Source organism: Somniosus microcephalus, chromosome 4 (genome assembly GCF_052327205.1).
Source record: "Somniosus microcephalus isolate GS21.2 chromosome 4, FLI_Smic_1.0, whole genome shotgun sequence".
In the NCBI taxonomy this organism is placed as follows: domain Eukaryota; kingdom Metazoa; phylum Chordata; class Chondrichthyes; order Squaliformes; family Somniosidae; genus Somniosus; species Somniosus microcephalus.
Genome location: NC_140990.1, coordinates 307,049,499 through 307,064,357, shown reverse-complemented (window position 1 = coordinate 307,064,357; position 14,859 = coordinate 307,049,499). Strand labels below are relative to the sequence as shown.

Here is a 14,859-nt window from a genome sequence, read left to right as displayed (position 1 = left end):
AGGAACCCAAAGGTTCAATTCCCTAGGAAACTTCAAGGCAGCAGAGAACCAATATTCTTCCCAACACTTACCACAACTTTGGTTATCAGGTTATTCAGATTGAATGTCTCTTGGGTGCATTATAAGCTACGAGCCTACGTGTATGATGCTTTGTTGTCCCAATTCGTCATCAGAAGTAAAAGATATTGGTTAGCACTGGGTGAGTTTTGCATAGTGGATGGTAGGAGGTAGTATGGGGCTGAGAAGTGTCCTTGATTATAAGCAGTTCCATTTTGTTTATGAGGGAAAACAGAGGCGCTAAGAGAGTTAATTTTGAATTCTAGAAAGCAAATGAGGATGGTGAAGGGAAGGGAAAAATATATTAATTTTCAAAGTTATGAATTCAAATCAGTGGGGTGCATTTGGGGCTCTTAATATTAAGCTAAAAGAGCATCAGAGAAACTAAGCTTTAAAAAAGTTACTTCCCATTTAAAATGAGCTTATGGAACAGAATGTTATCTGGCACAGTAAATGTGGACTCAGCTAAAGTATTCAATTAAAAAGAATAGATTCCTGATTCAACAGGAAGCAATAAAAGAATATGAGATATGGAATTTGTCCCAAGGCAAAATTGAGACTAAAAAAAGTGGTCTGTGTAGATTCCGTTCATGGAACTAAAACAAAAGGGCAAAGAAAGATAGGTTGAATACCTTTTTCCATTCCTTTTTTATGTTTTTATAGCGAGAGTACATCTGATCTGCCACAGGGAAGGAAAAAAACCCTATTGAATTTCCCTTAATAAATCTCAGTATAGGTTGTGCAGACTTCACTCCGCTGCACAGAAACAATATAATTATGCTTCTGATAAAATGAGATCTGGGGACAATAAGCAATGGAAAAAAATCAACCAGAGATACATTTAAAGCATAATGCTATACTCTTCACAATTAGTAGAGGGGGCTGGCTGCAGGAATCTACCCTACACACGCAACATGATTATTCCATCTCCCTCCAATGTTTTCTTCCCCTCAAGTTGCTGACTCCTACTGGTGTATGGTACCGTGGAGCCCATCAATAGCTCACTCAAGCTCCCTGCATCAATGTATAAGCTGGGAAAGTGAATTTTGGCAGGCGATTTGATGACGGTGTTCATCACAGCCGAGCCTGATTCTGTCCTCATTCACTATCCACATATGCACGTTTTCCAAGTCACTGGGTCAGTCAGAAGCAGAGAATCCTAACCGCTGTTCCCCTCTCTAGCCCAGTGGCACTAAAGCCAATGTACTACCCCTAATACCATCCCAGTGGATATCAACACATTCTGCACAGATTGGTCTTTGAATCTGAGCCTTCCTGGTATGTATAGCTCAGTTCCATTCTGGATAGTCTCTGTATTAGCAGTGCCATTGGGGGGAGCTAGGGGTTTTAAGGACTCATGGCATGGTTTCATTCCCTTGTCAAGCTATTTTCACAAGCGGCTGTGAAGGATTTGTGGAACTCTCGACAGTCAATGTGGCTGCTGCCTGAACTTAGCCTCCTCTGAATCTGTATGTAGGAGAGTTAATCAGTACCTGGGGTTCTCACAGATGATTTTAGTTGAGTGGCCAACCCACTCTGACACATGAGCTTCAGCTGCATTTTCTTCCCCTGTGAGGGTGGCTTCATTTTATACTTTGAGAGGTATTCTTTGACTCACGATATAAAGTGACTGTGTAGATACTCATCTGAAAACAGAAGGGGGCCCGGGTGCAACAAGGGTTTAACTGGAACGTCTTGCCGAGTGCATGTCTTCCGATGGAGAGTCAGAAGAGTCACAAGGTTTTTTTTTGGATCAGGTGAGTTCCTTCGTCAAGACAGCTGTATTTCAGGAGTCATACTTCAAGGGTGGGACTGTGTTTACTTTTCGTGGCTCTGTACCACTGGTTCTGGAATTCTTTATGGGCCAGGAAAACATAGGTTTTCCATTTATCAAACCCTTTCATATAATTGTAAAGTTGCCCATCAAGTTAGCCCTTGTCTTCTCTTCCCAAGTCCCAAGGTACAGAATTGCTCTCCATAACTGACTCCTTAAAAATTCTAATATTAATCTTGTAGCTCTTGTCTGAAATTTCTCCAATAACGTGACATCTCTTTTTGAAGCACAAGGACCAAAACTGGATGATGGTCTAAATGTGGTCATTCCTGATTGCCTACAATTTTAAAGTCACCTCTTTCTATTTATATGCCATGCGGCTTAACATTTTCTTTACAACCTGGTGACACTGAGCTAGATTGCTCCAAAAAAAAAGCACCTTACAGAATAATTATTCCAACCTTTCAGCATTAGGCTTCAATGGTTTCTCAGCAGCCTCTACAACAAGTCATACGTTTTACAGTATGGAGGAAACTCCGAGGTCACAGTAGATCAAAATGTTTAGAGTTGCATTGCTGTATTTCTGTTCCAATGCAGCAGCTACAGTCTGCGTGTTAGTCACAAATAAAATGCACCATGTTATGAGATATCTTCAGATTTTATTACCATTTCAAAGAAAGAAAATGGAATCTTTGGGGTTTAAATCAACTTTATTTCAGCACTTTCATTAACCATTTCGGGTAAATTATACATCATGCAAGTCATTTCATAGCAGATTCTTACACCTTACAGGACAGCAATTTCAGTGAAATTTTAAAGACTGCCCCCAAACTTGATCATATTTTTTTTTAATACCTCGCAGTATTCATTTGCTGTATGCTGACCATGAATATTCATTTTTATACCATTTGAACAAAATAATTGTATAGGTTTTTTTTAATAAATATAGGTTGACCTAAAATGAACATATTTAAAGACTACTGTACACACAGCCAGATAAGAGAAACACTTCTGCAATACAGATACACATCTTACAAAGTAGACACAAACTACAGAGAGCCTCACATCCCAACATCTATCAGGTCATAAGATACCTCAATACATCCCAGAGACAGACAATGAACATTGAACAATATGATGATTTTTTTTCCCCCCCACATCTTGTTAGTCATTTGGCAGGCACACAGCATTAATACGGTGTATGGATTCATTGTTCCCTAGATACACAGGCTAAACACACAGTTGGAACTAACCCTTTCAGGTTACGAGCATCCAGTGGTTCCGAAAATATAAACAGGAGAAGTAATGGAATGAAAGGCGAGAAGGTGTTCAAGAGTAAATCGTTACTTGGAATTTAATTAAGAAATAAAAGTGGGCTGAACTGTGAATTGAATACTTGGATTGTCTGGTTAGAATCTCCCGCAGTCTTGTGAAAGCCTTTGGTTCTTCAAATGTTGAAAACTAGATTGACTGACTGGCTGATCAGTATCTAGTGCACAAAGGCCAACAGCAAGACAGTCACTGGGAAAATGTTGATCAGTTCATTTAATAAAGTATTTTGCATTACCCCTTGCATTGACAGTTTATTCAGCAAGCTCTTTGTCTATGCAGTATAGTCATCCTACATGAAGGGGCAGGGCAGCATTGTTGGCAGTAATAAAATAAGATCACTTACCTTGTAGAGTCTTCATCATTGTTAGAATTTTAACATTCCCCTCACACCATATCAACAAGTCCAAATTTGATTGGTTCTGTGAATCACCATTTGGCTCTGTGAATCACCTTCTAAAAACAATCTACAGTATTCAGAGTTCACCAGGCCCTCTGCTCCTACCCTCTTTAAAGACCATGGGCTGCTAGATAGCTCCATTCTTTTTGATCTACACTATCCTAAAAACTACATCCGGAAGAACTTTCTAACCATAAAACAATAATAATAGTATAGCCTGAGGGGATAGTGAGGGAAACTATACCATTTCAAGAATGACAAAGACCCTGCAAGGTAGGTAACTTTGTGTCCTTTGTCATTCAGACATCCCTCAAGAGCCATACAAAAATTGTGCCAATTTAGGAAGAGTGAGGCTCAATTGTAGCTGGGATGCCCTAATCCCTGCTGCCAAAACAGATGTGCTAAAGAGTGTTGGCCAAATTCAAACAATAACCTTTTGGTAAATGTATAAAGGGTACTCACTTAGCTGCCTTACAGACGGTCAATGGAACTTGACTAAGAAAAGCCCAAGAATTAGCTGTGGAACAAGTAGAATGGTTCTTAACTGGGCCCTAGACATTTACTGAGTAAAGAGAGGCTTTCAAAATTCTGAAAAGTTTTGAGAAGGCAGAATTGTTTCCACCGGTTGATGAATTGGTAACAAGGCATCATAGACTTAGGTTATCGCTAGAAGGATGAAGGGAGAAATTAGAAGAAATGTTATTAAAACAAGGAATGCTTTACTGGCTGTAGCTACTGAGGCAGAGACTATAATAGGGAATTGGATAACCATTTGAAAACAGAATATAGAAAGATATGGGAAACGGGCAGGGAAAGAGGGTAAGATAGCTTCCATTAAAGAGCCAAATAGCCTCCTTTTGTGCTGTAATTTCTATAACTTTACATGGTAATGCCACAAAAACTGCTGCCTTCATGGTACGGAACTTCAAGTCATACATTTGAAGAGTTTTGAACAGTGGGCCCATAGTTTATTATGAGGGATTACATTAAGTTAGGAAGTAAGCAAGGTCCATTCAATAAAGCCATGAGAACCTACCAAACCTGATGTGAACAGTCATGAAAGACCATGATGGTGGCCACATGAATTCAAATAGAGCTGGGCTTTGGACCCAGCTCAAATATTACAGATATCCGAGAATGTAATTAGCCCTGTGCATAGCAGGGAGAGTAACTGCAAGTGTTCACCATGCTGCAAATGTTAGCCACTTAACATTCGAACACTTAACATTATAACCCCCGATAGTATAAGTTTTCCAGGAACAGAGTAAGGTCCCTCGGCCACTGATACAGAAATTGATACTGTTCAATAGCCATACCGTAGCCAAAAGTATTCTGGCTCCGAATGCTCCCGGTTGCCCATGCAAGAATGTTGGTTCTGCTCAGTGCTAGGATTAAGAGCCAAGGTTGACTGGGCCAATGCAGCGTGATCAGAATGAGTTTTTGTTTGGGGTGTGTGTGCCTTCTGTAACACTTAGAGGAGCAGAAGAGTGGAAAAGCATATAGAGGCTCTTAAGTTCTGGAAAACAAAAAAGATTGCTCCGCTTCCACAGACACATTTCTTATCCTGCAATGGAACGGAGAGACCTAATGATTTTCTGGGGATGCAAACAGGTCAATCTCCAGCCATGTACATTTGCAGTATATTCCTTAACTTGTTTAGGGATAGATCTTTCATTCATATGGATGGATTGTAAGGCACCTGGGGGACTGCCTTCAAATTTTCCACTCCTGGCAAGTGGAAGGCCAAGAGAAATAATCCTTGGTCCAGGCATCATAACACCAGCCATATCTATCTCCGCACAGTAAATAGAAATGAGTCCCCCTCTACTTGTTGATGAGCTACTAAGGTACTATCTGTTGGAAATGTGGGCTGTCTTTCCCTGGATAAACATCACCAACTGCAATAATGCCAGCATTCTGCCCCAAATCCCAATGATTGAAGTGCCATGTGGACTATATCATTATCCACTTTGCTTACATCCACATCTTGGGAGATGAGCATCCCCTAAATAAAGAGGGGAACCCTCGAAGGACGTCGCTGCCCTAAATCCACCACTGGAGATCCAGTGCCGAGGCCCTATTCACGAGTTGGAGGGAGTAGATTTTGAACAATCCTCATGTCCATATTCAACAGAAAACGGTTTACCACATTCCTTCACGGTTTTAGTCTTTGAATCACTAGGGACAGATAGATCTTATCTCAAAGTCCTGCAATCAGGTAAGAGCACTCCTCGTAATGGATTGGAGAGGAAATCACTCTGGTTCACCACCGCCTCTTAAGTTATCATTTAATACTGGTCATTCCTAGTACTCTCCATCTCTCTGCAATGTATTCTTGTTTAGTTTGATTTAATTAACTTGATGCCTGGGTAAAAAGTCCCATTCAAAACTGCAAAGCCCAAAGCTGGCAAGGTGCAAAAATGCTTTTCTCCAACAAGCTATAGAATACACTACTTACTACATCTGGCTCTGAATGGTAAATGAAGACCGTACCCAGTTAAGGTTATTTTTTTTTTGTTCTATATATCTTAGGTACAACAGTGGCAGGGATCAAAAGAGCACATCTGAAGCCCCCTTCTCTCATTATATGATGTCCTTATGCTAAAGTCTGGGTCCCTAAGCAAAGCCTGTGTACCCAGTGTTAAATTTGATATGCAGTTATGAGACTGGGTCCAAGGAGCAATGACATCAGGGCAAAAAAAAGCTTTAGACTCGTCCAGAACCAGTCAAGAGTGGAAATGTTTCTGTAATGTGTGAGAGATTTATGAATATGAAGAATTGTATATTTGTCAATAAGGCTAGCTTTCACAGTGATGGTCTTCTATAAGGCTCGGATATTCCAGAGTTCTGACACTAGATGGACTGATTGGCTGATCAGCATCTAGTTGCAGTATGGATCCAATACCAAATTAAAGATAGTCACTGGAATGGTGCAGGTTTGTTAATAACTCAATGTCATAGGCATCAAAAAAGATCATCCGAATGGTGATTACCAACAGCCCAAAATTAGACGTATGAAAACACAGGGAGGAAAAATATAAACACACAAAAATGTAGTAAGTACATAAAGTGCAAACTTTAGTCAATGTGCAGTTCCCAAAGGATATCTAGGAACATTTGGTCTACCATAATACCTTAACTGGAGGCAGTTTTCTTTTTAAACACAATAACATAAAACACATATGTAGTTGGCATTTAGAGGTTTGTCATTGCCTCACAAGAGATTATGCTGCCTGCAAGACCAAACGTTCTCAGTACACCAGTATAGTCCCCACACTGAAGCTACCTGTGTTCAAATGGCATGAAACTAGCAGTTGATTTATGGTAGACATCAATGGAAATACCCATGAGTGAACATACTTTAATTCACACAGCTCTGCTCTTTATTCAGAATGAGTCCTTCTCATTTCCTCAGTAAGGTTAATGGCAGCTGACAGACTGAGTTCTTCTTGAAGGTCCGAAGAGATTATGTAGTTGGACAAGTTCCATCTGCTTCCAGTTTTCCAGTGTTTCTTGCACAAGAATATAAACAGTTTCATTTGCGAGTACTAAAGGCGGCCATGTTTTCTTCTGACCCAAAATAAGGCCAATTTGCATTTATGTATGTCCTTCTTTGAGACCTTCAGTTTTCCACTCCGACATTCTCAGTGATTCAAGTGAAGTGTAAAAATCAAACAATTCTAGCATAGTTAAGGGCTTGTAGTTTTTGTACTAAAAGGCATTCTACTCCTGGTTCATTTGCTGTCCAAATTGTCCACTTTGATGACCTACACTGACCAGGCTGCCCAATGCTGCCAATGTTTTTTTTAGAAAAGTTTACAAGCACATATTTGACTTTTTCACTCCCCTAAAATTTATAATTTAGCAGCAATGTTTGCCCACCCACAACCCAAAAATATAAAATAAAACATTTTATCATACAGAAAAATCAAACTCACAATACAAGGTAATATTCTTCCTAAGACACTGTGATACAATGTATAATTTTAGCTTAGCACAGTCCTGGAAAAGGCTGGGGATTAATTTTCACACACAAATACATTATATGATCCATGAGGCTAGGTGAAGTAGGATGAATGCAGTTCTATACATACTTATCTTGACCCTGGGAAAGCCAATGTACTATGACTACAATTCTGAAAAATGTACATGATTAGATGCAGGTTTCTTTTGAAGGGTTTATGAGTTGGTCTTGGGTCAGTAATGCATGCTAGATTGAAGCCTCAATCTGGAAAACAAAGAAATTCCCATTAGTTTATGCAACATTTTATTTCGCTAGCACAGGACATGCAGTTGAGAAGGAATTCCCACAGATCTCGAGTGAACTTAAACTTCTACCCTTTTGTTTAAAGAACGCTAACATTGATTGTTTATATAGAGCCTAGCTCACTTGTAGTGCTCTTGCTTGAGTCAGAAGGATAAGGTTCAACTGCCCCTCCAGGGACTTGACCACATTATCTAGAATGACACTTAATGCAGGACTGAGGGAGTGCTGCATTGTTGGAGGTGCCTTCCTTTGAATAAGATGTAAAATGTCTTCCTACTCAGGGGAAGGAAAAAGAGTAGGGAGTCCTGGTATCCGCCAAGCCAAATTACATGTAATTACATAGAATCTACAGCTCAGAAACAGCCTGTTCGGCCCAACTGATCTATGCTGGTGTTTATACGCCACACGAGCTTCCCGCCACTCATGACCTCTTTCTATCTTGCCTCCATAATTCCCTCGATTCCATTTCCCTCATCAAGCCTCCCCTGAAATTAATCAATGCTATCTGCTTCAACCATTCCTTACGGCATGAAGTTCCACACCCCTCTAAAGAACGTCCTCCTAGATTCTTTATTTGATCTGTTAGTGCCTATGTTATGTTTATAGCCCCTTGTTCTGGATTCACCCACAAATGGAAGCAGTTTCTCCACGTCCAGTCTATCGAACCACATCTTAATTTTAAAGATGTCTATCAGGTCTCCTCTTAGTCTTTTTCTCCAGGAAAAAAAGAGCCCCAGTCTGCTCAATCTTTCCCGATAGTTGCAATCTCTCAGTTCTGGGAACATTGGTATTTTGTTTTCATCTTTTATGGCCATATCAACTTCAGTTGCTACTTTCTAGTGATTCATGTGTCTGTATTTCCCAGATCTCTTTGCTGCTCTACCCCGTTTAGTTTCCTACCTTCCAAAGAATAAGTGGCCTCCATTTCCTATACTGAATTACGCTATATTGAATTTAATTTGCTACTCTGTAAGCCTGTCTATGTCTTCCTGTATTTTGCTGCAGTCTTCCACATTATGAGCTACACACCCCCGCCTCCCCCACAATTTTGTCTCCAGTTATTTATTCATTTGCTGTTTGTGAGAAAATTAGTTGCTGCAATTACTTGCATAACAGTTACCGCACTTCAAAAGGAATGTCCTGCACCTTATAATTGCAAGTTCCTTTTTCTTTCACAGTCAAAATCCTGGAACAGATACAATGGGCAGGAATTTAACTCAAGAGTCGGGCTGGAGGCGGGACTACAACTTTCAGGGTTGTAGTCCCGCCTCCATCGAGATGCGGCCAATCCACGTGATTTTAACTTGATTGACCTTGTTGAGCCCGCCCAGTGGGCTCAGCAGGCCAATTAAGGGCCACCCGGCAACAGGTGACATCACAGACTGAAATTTCATCTGTCAAGAGCTTTTAACAGATGAAATATCAGTGTTTCACAGCTGTTTGAAGCTGTCAAACACTGACAGTCTTACTTCTAACCTGAGTCCTTCTCCACAGTCTCAGTTAGAAATCTCTCCTGCACAGAAAGCTGAAGTCTGTCACTTTTGACAGTTCGCAGCCATTCTGCTTTCTGTGCCGGTGAGATGAGGGACTCCCGGAACCTAAAGGAAGGAAGGCTGAAAAGGTAAGAAAAGGTATGTAAAACTTATTTAATCATTTCAGACACACCAAACACACTTACCTTTGCACTCATGCACACATCACTCACCTGAACACCGACATCTCGACCCCTCCAAGTCCTTCAACCCGACGGCCCGCCTCCTCTAACTTGGCGTGGTTTGGAGCCGTCGGGAATCCCACACTTCAACATCAAAAATAGGGATTAGGCTAAAAACTGCCTGTTAACAGGCAGTTAATTGGCACTAATCACTTCCCGCCTCAGGTAGGCGGGTCCCAGTGTGGGGCGGGTACCCGCCTCCTTTGAAACTGGCATGGAGGCGGGTTTGGGTGCGGGAAGGGGTCGGGACCCCTGATTTTGGGATTTTAACCCGCCCCACGCCTCCAATCCTGACTCCACGGCACAATGAAAATCCTGCCCAATGTGTGCTTAATGTTGGATCGTATATCTTTAAAGATATCCAAGAAATAGTCATTTAGCAGGTTAACAGTCTTCTATTATCCCATGTTTAACTCCATAATGATTCCTTAGGGTTTTACCTCCTCCCCGACTACCTCTTTGCTGTTCGAGTGTATTGGAAATGTTTTTGCCACTGTCTTTTGACTGCTCTTATGTCCCTTTCCAGATTTCACTTGGCACCCCAAATCTCTTTCTTGGCTACTTTGTATAATCTCAGTCCAATACTCACCCTCTCCCTACAAGCTTTGACTCCACCCCCCCGAACCCCACCACACCCCATCTTCTCCCTTTTAATTCATCTGTTGACCCATTTTGAATCATTTTTATTAACTTTGCCTTTGCTGTACGTTGTGGTGTTCTTGTCCTGCAAGTCCCACATCATGGGGGCAATTTTGACTTTGGCCGATAGTATAAAACGAGTGATAGTGAATCAGCGGCCCCTTATACATCTCTCCGGATTAAAACTGGGAGAGATGTATAACAGGCGGCTGATTCAATATTGCCCGTCTTACACTATTGCACAAAGTCAAAATTACCCTAGTGTTTTTGAAAAGAGTCCTTTTATTCCTAACAGATTTTTTTCTGGAGTAGTGTCCCCTTTCCCTTAAAGTGTGCCCAACTGAAGTAATATACTTGGGTTTTGTTACGTATTTGTGCTACTGACATAGTCAGAGTGAATGTTATCGCACTACTGTCATTGTCACCTAACAGTTCTGCTACTAAAATCTACTCCCTGATTAGTGTTTAAGCTACTCTCAAAAACTGGGTCTAGAAGATAGAATGCTCTCATGGGCTCTCTGACACACTCAGCAATCATGCACTACAATGAGGGTCTTTCCTACTTGATCATTCTTAGTGTACATTGGACAAGTTGAAGTCCCTCATCAGTACTGCCTTGTTTTTCTTGCTCACTCTTCCGTTGTCAAGGCGACAAGGTATTCACCGCACTGTTGTGCAGAGAATACCCTAACTGCTGTCCTTTTCTCATGGAGTATATCTACCAAGAGAATTTCAACCCGTGGTTTTTCTGCCAAGTTGACTCAAGCACCTGAATCTTGGCTATTTACTGAAAGTAATAAATTTAGGTAGTGGTAATCATGTGCTGTCATTATGATTTATTTTGTTGGGAAAAAAACCCCTTGGTGTCAAGTTGCCTCCAACTGGCAACAGCCCCCAGCAGGTATTGTACACAAGAAAAGGAGAAGAAAAAAAAGCTTCTTCAGTAGACTGTACACAATAGCTGGCTGTGAGTTCAAGGCTGTAATTAAATCTCAGGGTTCTACTTTGGGCGAAGAACTACAACAGCAAAGCAAAAGCAGTTTCTGCAGTCTCCAGAATGGCTTGAATTATAGACTTGTAACAACTGCAAGCCATTATCATTACACAACAATTCACACCAAAATTACAACATCTTAAAGGCCTGCCAGGCAGATAAACACTGCTATCACGCAAACAACCTTCTGATGTCTATAAAAATGAACATTCCTTTCAGAGGTGTAGGCAATTGCACACACCGACCTTAGTTTAAAATAATCAAAACAGACATCGCTGCTGCTGCATTAATAAATAACTGCACACTCGACAGGTTTGTTGTAAGATAGGATAAAGTCACAGGAAAATTTAAAGCAGTTCCTTCTACTTCAGTGCCAAGTTGGAAGAGATGTTGCTTAGCAACCGACCTATCAACTGCTACTGGCAAGAATATTCATAGCATCAGTGCAAACTTTTTTTATTAAATAAGTTGGCCAAATGATATTTTGCTGCCATAATGCAAGGCGATTTATTGTAGTGCATGGCAGTGGATAGTTTATTCACTGTTCCTCACATTTACAGCAGGCGGCTTCCTTTTTTAATCGTCTGTAAGGAGGGAATGGTAGTACAGTGGTATTATCACTAGGCTAGTAATGATCCAGAAACGTGAGTTCAAATCCCACCACAACAGCTGGGGAATTTAAATTCAGTTAATTAAATAAATCTGGAATTTAAAAAAAAAGCTAACATCAGTAATGGTAACAAAAAAACTATCGGATTGTTGTAAAAACCCATCTGGTTCACTAATGTCCTTTTGGGAAGGAAATCTGCTGTCCTTACCTGGTCTGGCCTACATGTGACTCCAGACCCACAGCAATGTGGTTGAGTTTTAACTGGCCTAGCAAGCCACTCAGATGTAACAAACCACTACGAAAAACAATAATAAAACCAGATGGATCGACCTCGGCAATGGCACACCCAGCCAGTCGACCCTGCAAAGTCCTCCTCACCAACATCTGGGGACTTGTGCCAAAACTGGGAGAAATGTCCCGCAGCACGGTGGCATAGTGGTTAGCACTGTTGCCTCACAGCGCCAGGGACCCGGGTTCGAATCCGGCCTCGGGCGACTGTCTGTGTGGAGTTTGCACATTCTCCCTGTGTTTGCGTGGGTTTACTCCGGGTGCTCCGGTTTCCTCCCACAGTCCAAAGATGTGCGGGTTAGGTTGATTGGCTATGATAAATTGACCCTTAGTGTTAGGGGGATTAAATACGTGGGGTTATGGGGATAGGGTGGGATATGTGTTGGTGTAGGGGTTACGGGGATCGGGTGGGATATGTGTCGGTGCAGGCTCGATGGGCCGAAATGGCCTCTATCTGCACTGTGTGGTTTCTGTGATTTCTGTGACTAGTCAAGCAACATAGTCATACTCACAGAATCATACCTTTCAGCCAATGTCCAAAACTCACCATCGGCAGGACAGACCCACCAGGGGTAGTGGTATACAGTCGGGAAGGAGTGACATTGACTCCGGACCTCATGAAGTCTCATGGCTTCAGGTCAAGCATGGGCAAGGAAACCTCCTGCTGATTACCACCTACCGCCCTCCCTCAGCTGATGAATCAGTACTCCACCACTTGGAAGAAGCACTGAGCGTAGCAAGGGCATAGAAAGTATTCTGGGTGGGGGAATTCAATGTCCATCACCAAGAGTGGCTCGGTAGCACCACTACTGGCCGAGTCCTGAAGGACATAACTGCCAGTCTGGGCCTGCGACAGGCGGTGTGAGAACCAACACGAGGGAAAAACCTACTTGACCTCGTCCTCACCAAATCTACCTGGTGAAAATGCATCTGTCTATGACAGTATTGGTAGCAGTGACCACCGCATAGTCATTGTGGAGATGAAATCCCGTCTTCACACTGAGGACACTCTCCATCGTGTTGTGTGGCACTACCACTGTGCTAAATGGGATAGATTCAGAACACATCCAGCAGCTGAAAACTGGGCATCCATGAGGCGCTGTGGGGCAGCAGCAGAATTGTATTCCACCACAATCTGTAACCTCATGGCCCGGTATATCCCTCACTCTACCATTACCATCAAGCCAAGGGACCAACCCTGGTTCAATGAGGAGTGCAGAAGAGCATGCCAGGAGCTGCACAAGGTGTACCTAAAAATGAGGTGCCAACCTGGGGAAGCTGCAACACAGGACTACATGCATGCTAAAAAGTGGAAGCAGCATGCTATAGACAGGGCTAAGCGATCCCATAACCAACGGATCAGATCAAAGCTCTGCAGTCCTGCCACATCCTGTTGTGAATGGTGGTGGACCACTGAACCACTAATGGGAGGAGGAGGCTCCATGAATATCCCCATCCTCAATGGTGGCGGAGCCCAGCACGTGAGTGCAAAAGACAAGGCTGAAGCATTTGCAACTATTTTCAGCCAGAAGTGCTGAGTGGATGATCCATAATATCGGCCTACTCCTGAGGTTTCAGCCAATTCAATTCATTCCACGTAATATTAAGGAACGGCTGAACGCACTGGATACAGCAAAGGCTATGGGCCCCGACAACATCCCTGTTATCATGCTGAAGACTTATGCTCCAGAACTAGTCGCACCTCTAACCAAGCTGTTCCAGTACAGCTACAACACTGGCATCTATCTGTCAATGTGGAAAACTGCCCAGTTATGTCCTGTCCACAAAAAGCAGGACAAATCCAATCAGGCCAATTACCGCCCCATCAGCCTACTCTCAATCATCAGCAAAGTGATGGAAGGTGTCATCGACAGTACTATCAAGCGGCACTTACTCACCGATAACCTGCTCACTGATGCCCAGTTTGGGTTCCGCCAAGACCACTCGGCTCCCGACGTCATTACAGCCTTGGTCCAAACATGGACAAAGAAGCTGAATTCTAGAGGTGAGGTGAGAGTGATTGCCCTTGACATCAAGGCAGCATTTGACCAAGTGTGGCATCAAGGAGCCCTAGTAAAACTGAAGTCAATGGGAATCGGGGAGGAAAACTCTCCACTGGCTGGAGTCATACCTACCACAAAGGAAGATGGTTGCGGTGGTTGGAGGTCAATCATCACAGCCCCAGGAGTTCCTCAGGGCAGTGTCCTAGGCCCAACCATCTTCAGCTGCTTCATCAATGACCTTCCCTCCAACATAAGGTCAGAAATGGGGATGTTTGCTGATGACTGCACAATGTTCAGTGCCATTCACAATTCCTCAGATAATGAAGCAGTCCATGCAACAAGACCTGGACGACGTTCAGGCTTGGGCTGATAAGTGGCAGGTAACATTCGCACCACACAAGTGCCAGGCAATGACTATCTGCCACAAGCGAGTGTCTAACCACCTCCCCTTGACATTCAATGACATTACCATCGCCGAATCTCCCACCATCAACATCCTGAGGGTCACCATTGACCTGAAACTTAACTGGACCAGCCACATAAATACTGTGGTAACAAGAGCAGGTCAGAGGCTGGGTATTCTGCGGTGAGTGTCTCACCTCCTGACTCCCTAAAGCCTTTTCATCATCTACAAGGCACAAGTAAGGAGTGTGATGGAATACTCTCCACTTGCCTGGATGAGTGCAGCTCCAACAACACTCAAGAAGCTTGACACCATCCAGGACAAAGCAGCCCGCTTGATTGGCACCCCATCCACCACCATAAGCATTCACTCCCTCCACCA

At 42.7% G+C, this 14,859-nt stretch overlaps 1 protein-coding gene across 1 annotated transcript in view; it reads right to left on the bottom strand.

The window, feature by feature from the left end:
* Positions 1-2,522: 2,522 nt before the first annotated feature.
* The window catches only part of kif5c (kinesin family member 5C), a 235,563-nt gene continuing 223,226 nt past the window's right edge, over positions 2,523-14,859 (bottom strand). Inside the window, exon 26 of the mRNA XM_085986689.1 lies at positions 2,523-7,788. Within this exon, the coding sequence (XP_085842815.1) occupies position 7,788 (1 nt within the window). The 3' untranslated portion in view covers positions 2,523-7,787. The remainder of the gene's footprint in view (positions 7,789-14,859) is intronic.